Raw genomic sequence first — 12,272 nt, 5'->3', positions numbered from 1 at the left:
AGCAGTAGGCGTATAGATTCACACTTAAAGTATTAGCCTACAGAACAGTACAGCTGACAGAGAAGGGACAACATCTGATCCTTTACAACAAACACTATATGCTCTTTTTAGGTTTATAGAAACATTATAATCCTGTTAGTAAGATTAACGTCTTGTTTTATGTAACTTTAAGGGGATACATTTTTGGTGTCCTGATTACGTAATCCCGTTACTCCCCAAGCAGGGTTTGCTGTGGACAGTGTGGGCTTATTTAATTGACATAAATGAAACTAATTGTCCCCACCCTATTACAGGGCTTTTATAAAAATCCAAACTTAGATTTCAGCTAAGCCCTTAATAACATGAGATTCAGGGCATCAGTCTTGTGTGTGACTCTCAAACACTGCAACTGCAGCCAAGGCCGTTTGGCAAGCAGGGCTGTATTCTATGTCACTGGGAGGAATACACAGCAGAGCCTGAGGAGTGGAAAGAAGTGGAAGAAGGCAAAATGCCAGCAGACACTCCAGAATAATCACTCTCCCCCGTCAGCCCCACACAAAGTTCTGTCAGCACAAATACAGCCCACCACCCACTTCTCTGTTGGAGGTCTTACAAACATTACGGAGCCAAACCGACACAGTTCAGCAGGGTTTTGGGAAAAAGCATACGCCAGGTAAACACAGTCACAGGCAGACAATGACAGAGTACTCTGTGCAGGTTATTCAGTACAGTGTGTGACAGAAAGTCCAGCAGCTGCTCTCAAATGTTGATTAAAATGCTAGTTTATTTTTTAATTGGCCAGAAAAACCTTGTTGGAAGGTAAGGGGCCTTACAGTGAAGCATTTGTCAGTTATGGACTATTGAAAAGTCGGAAATTATAACATTTAACAATCATATTTGCTTTTTCGGGATTGTGGCCTTACTCATGTAAAACTGGCACCCTGTGTAAATTAACTTCTCCGTTCATGATGAAGTCTTGTACTTGAGCCCAGGGGCTTATCATCATCAGACTGATAGCCTTGGGCTCTAAGATTGTAATGACCTTGGCAACAATAGAAGGTTAGAGATTGAGTCAAATAAAGTACAGTTATAGTAGGCAGCCAAAACAACTTTGTTACACTGAAATGCTCCAGCCTTTCCATAACCACCCTTTGCTACTTAGCATGGTAGCTTGATTCTTGAAACATCACGAGATCCTGGAAGAACTGCAGGATCTCGAGATCACATAAACATCCATCTTGTCTGGCATCAAGTAATGCGTTTGAGCATACTGTGAGGAGCTACTAGAAACCAGGAGCTTGATTTAGGAAGTGAAAAAATACAGACAGGCAATTGTTTATCAGAATCAGAATCCCTTTATTAGTCCCACAGAGTCGAAATTTGCAGCATTACAGCAGGAAAGAGCCACAGACAGCTTAGTGTTGCATATCTTACATACGTTAAAAAAGTACTAAGTTATAATATAATAAACAATATGCTAAAAAATTACTAAGTTATAATATAATAAACAATATGCTAAGAAAAAAAAGATAAAACTTTACATAATTTTCAAAAATACAGATCAAAAACAAATCAAATCAACAAATCAAATCCTGTAGCAGTAGGATTTAGCAGCCCGTTATATATTACAGTTATTAAAGATGGCATATGTATATAAAGTATATATTGCACGTAAAGCACATATTGCACATAGTTTTACGGTATTTAACAGCAGCAAGTTACACAATTTACAAAATACAAGATACATACCTTGTAACAGTAACAAGGGTTAAGCAGCCAGGTATAAATTACACAGTTATTAACGGCATATATATATTGCACATATAGCACATATTGCACAATGTTGGTTTGTATTTAGCAGAAAGGGGTGATATAGTCTGTGTTGTGGTATGTGTAGGAGGGTCTACTAGGGGCAGTGCTGGTTGTAAAGTCTGACCGCTGCAGGAAGGAAGGACCTGCGGTATCTCTCCGTGTGACAGGTGGGGTGCAGCAGCCTGTCGCTGAAGGTGCTGCACAGTGAGGACAGGTTGTCCTGGAGGAGGTGGGACATATGGTCCAGCAGGGAGGACAGCTTGGCTGCCATTCTCCTGTCTCCCACCACCTCCACAGTGTCCAGAGGACTCCCCAGGACAGAGCTGGCCTTCCTTACCAGTCTGTTCAATCTCTTCCCGTCAGCAACCGAGATGCTGCTGCCCCAGCAGGCCACACCATAGAAAATGGCTGACGCCACAACAGAGTCAAAGAAGGTCTGAAGGAGTCCCCCCTGCACCCCGAAAGACCTCAGTCTCCTCAGCAGAAAGAGTCTACTCTGTCCCTTCTTGTACAGAGCAGCAGAATTATCAGTCCAGTCCAGTTTATTGTTCAGGTGAACACCCAGGTTTTTGTAAGATTTCACCATCTCAATGTCCGCTCCCTGGATGTTCACTGCTGGTGTCGGGGGGGAGTGTTGGCGCCGTCTGAAATCCACCACCAGCTCCTTGGTCTTCGCTGCGTTCAGCTGAAGGTGGTTTCTCTGGCACCAGAGGGTGAAGTCCTGCGTCAGCTCCCTGTACTCCCTGTCGTCCTCGTTGGTGATGAGGCCAACGATGGCGGAGTCGTCAGAGAACTTCTGCAGGTGACAGGTTGCAGTGTTGTGGGTGAAGTCTGCAGTGTAGACTTCACCCACAACACTATCAGATAAATTAATATCTGAGAGGAAACTGCAAGGTGTAGGCTACCTTTTGCTGATCAGCCTGCCCATCCATCTGTCCATCAGACACACGCGCTGCCACTCTGAGAAACACTCTAAGAGCGGGCGTACATGCTCGAGATGTGTCATGGTTGTCATGGTTGTCATGGTTGTCATGGCGACGAGCCACAGAGCTCTCCGAAAGGGCTGTGAGGGAGTCTCCACACGTTGCGTTTCACTCCGGTTCTCATCATGAGGCGCATACACGCTCAGGGGATGAGTGGAAGTGTGTGCAGTACTGTCCACATGAGGCGTTACAATGGCGCTCATGGGCTTATTATGACCGTGTGGAGACGTATCTCGGACAGAGGAATGCCGCGAGCTCTGCGGTTTAATAACCAGCAGGCTCCTGCAGCGAGCCCTGTTGACTACTTATCAACAGATTGGTGACAGCCGGCTTGATTAGCGAACTCTGCAGTTTATCAGCGATAGATTAAAACTGCACATTTATGCAATGAGCCCTGCTGGTTATAGGCAGATGGCTTACACAGAGTGGCTTGATACTGATGACTCAGACAAGAAATTGGAAAATGAAACCATTTTATTTTCCTCACAACACGTCAGAAACGGCTCTGCTTCCTCTGAGGTTCTCGCGGAGCAGACCAAGAGCGGGAGTGCCTCACTCCCCGTTTACTCACCTCCGGGGGAGCAGAGATGCAGGGCGGAGCCCCTGCAGCCGCAGACGGGCGATCCTGACGCCGCGGCTGTGGTCGTCTCTCCATCTGCCGTTGTGGCCGGGTTGGACGCTGCGGCTGCTGCGGCTGTTGCGGCTTCTGCGGCTGCTGCGGGCGTTGATGCCGCTGTGGCCGCCCAGCAGGCTGGAGCCAGCTGACGTGCTGGCGGATGTCGTCCGCCTGTTCTGCAGCTGCCTTCATGGACTCCACCATGGCGTGGAACTGGGCTCCGAACAGCCCGTCCGGGCTGATTGGAGCGTCCAGTAGCACCTTCCTGGCCGTCTCCGTAAAATAAGCCTGCTGCAGCCAGAGGTGGTGCTGAATCTGCGTCACCCACGCGGCGATCCTCGCCTGGGACTGGGAGACAGCGACGGACGCACACAGAGTGAGCCCCGTGCTGGCCGCCTTGCCGATCTCCTCCGCTTCATCAGCGGCCAAGGTGCTGGACCGCTCCACCAGCGTCATCACCTAGTTGGAGAGCAGCGCGATGTTGTTAGCCGCCGTCGACGCCTGAAAGGCACACTGGTGCACCCGGTCGGCCTGGCGGGCGACATACTGGACCCTGGGGGAGGCCAATGTAGGGCGCCGTCCGGCGATCATGTTGCCCTGTCTAACCCCAAAAAATGCCGTCAGGCTCGGCTCCAGAGAAGGGGTGGTTGGGAAACCAGCATCTGTGAACCCCTCCACCTTGGTGAGGGGACCAAATGTGGCCACCGGAGCCCTCAGGGTCTTCGGGTTCGTCGCCGCCCCCCTCCTGGTACCTCTTGATGGCGGGGAAGCGTGGCCAGACCGAATCACTCCTGACTGTCTGCACCCCAGAAAAAACTCCGGTCATATCGTCCGGAGCACACCTCTCCTGAGCTACGGGAACGGGGAGACGTCTGCAGGTGGCCGCCTTGCAAATGATCTCCGGCAGTTCCAACATGATGCCACCTAGTGCTGGCAGCGCCGTGGTGACGGAGAAGGGGACCGCGTGCTCGGCCGCCAAACCGGCACCCTGCTCCGACTCTGTCTCCCCCTCCGGGGGAGAGGAGGGAGGGGAGAACCGCACGGTGAACCGTGGAGGGAGACGGGGTAGGAGTCGTCCGACTCCTGCCCGGCACTCGGCTCCAGGGACATGCTGCCATCCACAGGCTCGAAAGCCTGGACGGGCCAATCGTCCTCCTCGGCCGCAGCAGCGAGAGCATCCGTTCTTCGCTCCCTGTCGGCCGAGGGGAGACGGGCACAGTGTGAGCATGCGACCTGCTGGCTGAGAGCCGCGTACGCGTGCTCTGACCCCAGGCAGGATTCGCACATCGTGTGCTGGTCGTAGCTCATAATGTATCCAGAGCCACATGACGGACAATCTCTTACACAATTGCTGCTCATGGTTGACTCTGCTCTTAGTGTCTCTGTGCTTCAGCAACGTGGTGCTGAAGAAAAGAGGGAGCAGATCGTCGGGCCTCTTTCCTATTTATACCGGAAGGGAGCCCGAGGGTGGGGCCCACCTTGCGGGTGGGCGTGGACTGCAAGTGTTTCAGTGCTGCGCGGGTACGCAGGGGATTAACCAAGAACGATAGCCTTAGAGGGCGAAGCCATATACGAAATAGAACCCCAGACACGGTAGAGAACATAAACAAAGCTAAAAAGAGTGCAAAAAGTACGGGCTTGACTTCCATAGTGCAAGTATAAGTTAAACAAAGTATATACAATACAAATAAAAAGATAAGATAGATAAAAAATAAGTAAATATAAGGAAAACTACTCAGTGTGAGTAAGAGCTGCTGTAACAGGCTGCCACTCGCGCGGCACCGGAAGAGTCTCAACCTGGTCTCAACACGGTCTCACTCCCTGATAGTCCAATAGCGACGCTTGGTAAGGTCCTTTGGCGTGCAGTTGTGACGCACCGAGTCTCCTTCAGCTTCATAAATGGATGCAAAGAGCTTTCAACTGATTGCAGTGTATTCCCATCGGCGGCGGTATTTGACGCTCATGGAAGCACCGCATCGGTCCATGTCGGCGGCAGTTAAAGGCAATGTGAGCGTCCATTCCCATTTAGTCTAGATGGAAATAGGGGTCCACGCGCACCCCTCGGAATTTTTTATGCCACCTGATTTTTCTTAATCCTTAAAGTGTCTACTTTCAGAATCTGCCAGGTGCCAAGCTGAAATAATGTCCGAAAGGCTCCATTTTTAACCCTTTATTGCACCTAACCCAAAACCGAAACATTAAAATGTGATGTAGCAAGAGGCATAACCTTTGAAGTAAACAACATACAGAGACAAATGAATACATTTTTCCATACAATTCTGACCCTAGGAATTCAATGGGATGGTTATTTTTGACATTTGACAACATTTTGACTGTATTTCTGGACAAAAACAGCAAAAAAATGCAAAAAATGTGTGTCTGACCGATTACTTTTTTATTTTTTCAAACGCATAGAGTGAATATTTGTTGACAATCAGTTTTTTTTCAATCCTCCAAGTGTTTATTTTGAGATTATATTGGGTACCAAGCTGAAATAATGTCTCAAAGGCTAGTTTTAACCCTTTATAGCACCTAATCCAAAAATCGAAAAATGAAAATATAATGTAGAAGAGGCATAACTTTTGAAGTAGACAACTTACAGAGCAAAATTAATACATTTTCCCACACAATTTTGATCCTAGGAATTCAATGGGATTTGTGTATGACCAACTACCTTTTCATTTTTTAAAGTGCATAGTGAATATTCGTTCACAATCAGTTTTTTTCTAAAACTTTAAGTGTTTATTTTTGGATAATATTGGGTACCAAGCTGATGATGTGGGTGACCGGGTCTCGGCAGTTGGTTGACAGTTGGTTGCCGTTGGTTACCTGGTACCTGGCTACCTGCAGGTGGCAGTCTCCCACTGCTTTCTTTGGGAACAATCTCAATGATTTTCTTCGTAAGTATTATTAATAATTATTATTAACTATTATTAAGATATACCTAATAGTCATATACAAGTAATTATTCAACAAAAGGTATACAGAAATCACATCTGTAATCTTGTACTAAGTAGTGTTGGTAGCTAGCTAAATTGGTAGCTAGCTAAGTTGGTAGCTAGCTGAGTTGATAGCTAGCTAATGTTTTTCAGCATTTTCAGGCTGATTACTCACTACTAACAATAGGGAAAAGGAAAAAACATTGTATTCTTGACTATAGTGTTGTTAGCTAGCTAAGTTAGTAGCTAGATAATGTTTTTCTTTATTTTCAGTTTGATTACTCATACTAACCATAGGAAAAAGGAAACAGTTCATCATTTGGTCCTCCTCAGAGGTTTGGTAGCTACCTAATGTTTCTAATTTCTTTATTCAGGCTGATTCCTTCATAAACTGCTGACAATGGGAAAAAGGAAACATTGTAACACAGCTGAAGTGCCTCCAAAGAGGATTAGATCGATAACATGTATTTTACATGTCTCAACTTCTGAGTATGGTAATTTTATCATGCTCGGCAAATGCAATGGGGGGGCAAGCGAGAAGCTATCGTATCTACACAGTGTTCGTGATATGAGACTCTGCGAAACAGCCACCTCACCATACTGCATGAAGGATATTTGTGACCAAATACCATTGCGTTAGAAGGATTGCCTTTGGATAAAACTGGCTATCATCAAAACTGCTAGAAAACCTTCACAGGGAAATTGGATCGTTTAAAAGTGTCAAAGGCTTCTACATCTGGTGAATCAACGTCATCAATAAAGGACTCCCTGAGCCATCCCAAATGTCTCTCAAGTCAAACTGAAGGGGCTCGGTGTTCCTTCTTGTTCCCAAATCAGTGTATTTTCTGTGACAAAACAACAACCAAGTTCAAGGGGAAGACTGAAGAGCTAAAAAGGTTTCAGAGTTGGAAACACAAAGAACCAGCCTGGAAAGTTATCGAACCTAGGGCACTGGAATTGAAGAAAGAGGATCTTTATCGCAAGGTGCAGGGCAAGGACCTCTTTGCTATGGAAGGTCAGTATCATCCAATATGCAGAAATAACTTCAGCAATGAGTACCAAAACCATGAGCGTGGAAGGAAGAGAGTAAAAAAGGCAGCAGACAACATTGACAGCCCGCAGGCCCGGAAAATGGCAGCACATGACAAGTCCTATTGTGTAGTAAAGGATTACATTCTTAGGAATGTGGTTGAACACAAAGAAGTCGTCCAGCTAAGATCCATGTGCAACTTGTACAGGAAGACACTGGAAGGTGAAGGTTTTCCTAATCCTGAATACCGCAGTGAGAAATTGGTAAGACGTTTAAAAGGAGACAAAGACATATCTCATGAACTCACATTCTCAAAGGTACCAGACCATGGTTGTCTTGAGTTGAACCTTATATACAGCTCAAGCATTACTGTAGATGAAGCAGTTAAATGTGCGTACAAACTTGGAACATCTGATCAACTACAAGAAGCAGCACTCACCCTCAATTCTCACATTAAAAAGGCATTCAAAGAGTCAAAGGAGCTACCATGGCCCCCAACTGCACAGGAGCTGGTGAAAATGGATGAACTGCTCCCAGAACATCTTGTACAATTTCTGAGCTCAGTGGTGACTGGGACACTTGATGAAGAACAGTGTGAGAAGACGCAGAGGCTGGTCTATTCGATTACACAAGATGTGTGTCGAGCAGCAACTAACAGCAAGTGGAAACTCCCAAAGCACATCCTCCTGTGTGCCACACTTCGGCACCTCTATCGAAGCAAACAGGTGAGTGATCAGATAACTTATTGCTTATGAGGTCCTACATTGTCATTGCTCAACTATGCTTCATACAGGTATTTGATATTGATAAAAAAAACATTTGTTTATCTTTACAGCTCACAACCATCCTTTCACGACTAGGACACTCAGAGACATATGACTTCAGTATGGAACTTGAGACAGCCATGGCCAAGGCTTTTGATGAGATGTCCACCAACCTGACCCCTCAAATCATCACTTGCAAGGGAAACACTGTTTTTCACAGCGATTGGGACAACCTGAACAGAATCACCACCAACGTTTATGGTTCAAATGTGGTAAACAGCGCCGGGGGAATCATGATTCAAGAAGTGAAGGAGAGCCATGTGAGCACCAAGAAAAGGACCCTTCCTCTCTATGACAAGTCATCCAAGATGAGAAGCCTTAAGATCACGCCTCCCGAGACGCTGCCAGAGCTGGCATTCAAAAGAGTTGGCCCCAAATTCCCCAAGAATGTCAACTTTACCCCTCCTGCCGAGAACCAAGTGTCATATGATGCCTCAATGTTGCAGTACAACACCCACCTCCTCAGCAGATGGTTGAGCAGCCAGGGCAAGCAGCAAGTGCCTGGATTTGGTGGTTTTATTTCAAGCACAGGGAAAGTGCCTCCTAGGAAATCTACCATCGACTTTTACACCCCCATCAACCAGCCCATTACAGACAACGCAGTAGTGTATGAGCTACTCGAGAAATCCGAGGCAGCAACCGAGGAGGTTGGACAGCCATACACCATCAACATGTTTGACCTGGGAGTCGTCATGAAAGCCTGTCCTATAGTATGGAAGTACGAGGAGGAATTAAGTAAGCATGTGAACCTCATTGGCAAGTTCCACACAGCCATGAATTACATGAGCAGACTCACTGGGCGAAAGTGTCTTGGAGCTGGCTACGCCGAGATCCTCATAGAAGCTGGCCTCGCAAACAGTGGTTGCCTGAAAAATATCCTGAGCGGGAAGTCATATGCCAAGGCTCTCTTCAGTCTGAAGGCGGTCACAGAGGCACTCGAACGGTTGCTGTTTAATGTTTTTCTAGAGGAGGAGAAACCAGACATCCCATATGAGATCCCCTTCAACCTCATCCACTCTTGCACTTTTGAGAGCCTCAACTCCACTCTGAAGGATCCCACACTGCTCAAGCTGATTGTTGACTACCTCCAATACCAAGACAAGGTACGCAGGGGCCACCTGGGCAAAACAGGCATGTTCTGGCTCTCCATGATGGATCATGCAAGGCTGGTCTGTATGATGGATTTTGCTGTGAAAACCAACAATTTCGAGCTGTTCCATCACTGCAACGGCGCCATGGCAGATCTCTTCTTTGCGTACGATGGCCACAACTACGCCAGGTAATCTATGCACTCATTCACTGAATACTCAATATAAAAATAAGTGGAAGCTTATTGTAGTTGTTGTGATAAACTTTAATTATCATTAATTTCCTACAGGTACCTTACCTGGTTTGAGGCCTTTCTCACAAACATCGACCTCTCCCATCCTGTTGCTCTTGATTACATCAAGCTTGGAGATATAGCTGTTGCATGATCATTGATCCCAGGGGCTCTCGCAGCAGTGGACAAGACCATGGAGGAGACATTCATAAGGTTTGCTCAGACTTCAGGTATGTCAGTTTGTGGACACAAACATAGTCACCTATATTTAATTTCCATGTTCATGTTGGTTGTGACGCTAAAATTCAGACTTCTCCCTCTCTACATTGCAGGTGGTCTACTAGGTCTCTTCAACAACTGTGGCGCATACCAGAAATGGTGCCGCACAACCTCTGCCCGCGATCAGCTCTATGAGCTTACTCTTGAGATATGTGGCATGATTGACGACCCTGAGATGCCGAAAGCAGGCAAGCACCGTGAGCTGGAGCCTGCTCAAATCTAAAAGTCTGAATTAGCGGTGCAGAGCGTCATCTCTGCCATCAATGGCTTCACAAACCCCTGGAGAATCCCAGACAAAAGTAGACTGTACTCCCTCGCATCTGGAGCTCCCATCGATCCAGAGGTTGAGGCTGACGTGCTGCGGGCCGAGGCTGCAGGCAGGGCTGCCAAGGAGCAGTTCATCCAAGAGCGCTTCATTTCCAAGAGGAAAGACTTCTTTGATCGCCTCAAGAAACTTACGCTCAAGACAATGGATTACTGCAGCAAGAGGGTCAAACTTACATCTGCGCAGGGGAAGGTGGATATTGATTTTACTTATACCATTTGCATATTTCATTACACAAAAACATTATTCAGAAAGGAATTAAACCGTAAAACTCTGTTGTATTTATGCCTTCCTCATTTCCTTATTTTCCATTCCAGCTCTTTTTGTACAAGGAGCAGAGCAACCTCGCCTTTCAGCTGCTCGTTAAGTCGCAGATTATGGAGATGCCCATCAACCTTGAGGAACTCATGCGGTATCCCCTCTCACCTGTTCCTCATGCCCTTGGCTCTCCAGATGGCTATTTTGCTAAAACCAACAAGGCCACTATCCTTCACCATCTGCTGCAGGACAGGGACGAAGACGTACGTTACCCCAATGATGCCCTCTTCATACAGGATGGCAACGCTCTCTTCCACATGATGTCCAACCTCCCACCGACCTTCGGAGGGATTTGCATGCAGCTCCTGGACCAAATGGTTGCCAAGCACCATTCTGTGTTCTCTACAGATTGCTACCAGCCAGATTCCATCAAAGCCCAGGAGAGGCTCAGATGTGGCTCTTCTGAGAAGCGCCTAATTGATGGTCCAAACACCCGGAGGCCCTATGACTTTAAATCATTCCTTGGCAATGAGCTTAACAAGAAGCAGCTATGTGACCTGCTTCTCAGGGTCTGGGGGAGCAATGAGGCAGCATCCCGGATTGAGAAGAGCATGAAAGCAGTGGTGTGTGTTGACGGAAGATCTTATGACCTAACATCAACAAATGGAAAAGTACGTTGACAGAAAAAGTGTGACAAACACATACAATTGCAGACCATAATTGGGCTCTTAATACATACGACAAAAACTGCATAACTTAAAATGTTAATTCGTTAAAATATGTAGTAGTATTCATGTACTTTGTTTGATTGTTACAGGTCCAGACTTCTGAGATCTATGAACTGCGATCCAACCAGGAGGAGACAGACAGCCGGATTGTCCTGTACCTCCACCAGGCTGCCAAATGGGGGTACAAGTCCAGTGTGGTGAGGACACCTGACACAGACATCCTGATGATCCTCCTCTACCATGCCAGCAGGATCAACCTCTCCATCTACCTTGACCACGGCTCTGGCAAACATCGCACACTGATAAATGTGACAGAACTGTCGGAATCACTGGGCCCTGACTACTGTAGCACACTGCTGGGATTCTACGTCTTTACTGGGGAGGACTGTACCAGCGCTTTTAAAGGCAAAGGCAAGGTGAATCCCCTGAAGAAGCTGGAGAAGACTCCTAAACTCTACAAAGCTTTCAGGCAGCTTGGTGCAGACTGGATGGTCACTGATGAGCTTCAAGAGGAGATGGAGAGCTTCACATGCATTATGCATGGACACAGTACGGGTGAAAATAATGAGAAAGATGGCCAGCGCTGACAAAGTCCTGGACTCTAAGTCAAAAGTAGACCCAGAACGCCTGCCTCCCCTCAAGGTCTGTCTCATTCTACATGTCCAGCGAGCCAACTACAGAGTCGCCTTCTATAAGAGAGCAGACAAGGCAATAACCGAGAGCCCAAAACCACATGATCCAGGCATGGGCTGGGAGAAGACAGGAGAAGAGGAGGTGTTGGAACCGGTCTGGGCAATTGGACCCATCCTCCCTCCTTCTCTTGTTGAGGTACTGGCTCAGAGAGCCGAGTCAGAAGAGCATGCCGCTCTTGACAAGGTGACCGATTACGCCAACAATAACTTGTCTGTGGGTGAAGTGGATGGAGAGTACGAGCATGAGGATGAAGAGCTGGAGATGGAAGAAATTGAATTAGAAGATCTCTTCAGTGACGATGAGGATGATGAGTAGTTTAGGTCAGCAAGTTGGTAGTGACATGAAAAGGTAAATGTATTCATTGTTCAAGTTGTAATTATATCACACTTTACATAATCTTCCATGTTTGATTTTGGTGCAATAAAGAGTTAAAAATAAACCCAACAAGATTTTATTTAATCATTTCATTTCATTGAAAGGGTTAG

The 12,272-nt window shown here is 46.7% G+C and overlaps 2 protein-coding genes across 3 annotated transcripts in view; one reads left to right on the top strand and one right to left on the bottom strand.

Moving 5' to 3' along the window:
* The window catches only part of LOC307042449 (uncharacterized protein), a gene marked incomplete at its 5' end in the record, with an annotated part of 65,499 nt that overhangs the window by 17,451 nt on the left and 35,776 nt on the right, over nucleotides 1–12,272 (bottom strand). The gene's annotated exons all lie outside the window — the stretch shown is intronic.
* Nucleotides 9,360–12,164, top strand: LOC307045216 (uncharacterized protein). Of its 2 annotated transcripts, XM_079690741.1 has the most exons (5): nucleotides 9,360–9,462; nucleotides 9,562–9,734; nucleotides 9,837–10,300; nucleotides 10,426–11,037; nucleotides 11,184–12,164. In XM_079690741.1, the coding sequence occupies exons 3-5, from the start codon at nucleotides 10,253–10,255 to the stop codon at nucleotides 11,679–11,681; spliced, it is 1,158 nt and encodes a 385-aa protein (XP_079546867.1). In that variant the 5' UTR covers nucleotides 9,360–9,462; nucleotides 9,562–9,734; nucleotides 9,837–10,252; the 3' UTR covers nucleotides 11,682–12,164. The 2 variants fall into 2 exon arrangements, with proteins under 2 accessions (XP_079546867.1, XP_079546868.1); XM_079690742.1 differs by lacking the exon at nucleotides 9,360–9,462 and having other exon boundaries at nucleotides 9,682–10,300.

This window comes from Notothenia rossii (genome assembly GCF_949606895.1).
Source record: "Notothenia rossii genome assembly, chromosome: 6".
NCBI classification, from domain to species: domain Eukaryota; kingdom Metazoa; phylum Chordata; class Actinopteri; order Perciformes; family Nototheniidae; genus Notothenia; species Notothenia rossii.
This window is presented reverse-complemented; position numbering and strand designations above follow the sequence as displayed.

Bases quoted from the DNA above. Each gene is read 5' to 3' on its own strand.
- LOC307045216 (XM_079690741.1), top strand. From the start codon at position 10,253: ATGGATTACTGCAGCAAGAGGGTCAAACTTACATCTGCGCAGGGGAAG. The intron at 10,301-10,425 runs GTGGATATTGAT...TTTCCATTCCAG, and splicing joins TTACATCTGCGCAGGGGAAG to CTCTTTTTGTACAAGGAGCA. The intron at 11,038-11,183 runs GTACGTTGACAG...TGATTGTTACAG, and splicing joins TAACATCAACAAATGGAAAA to GTCCAGACTTCTGAGATCTA.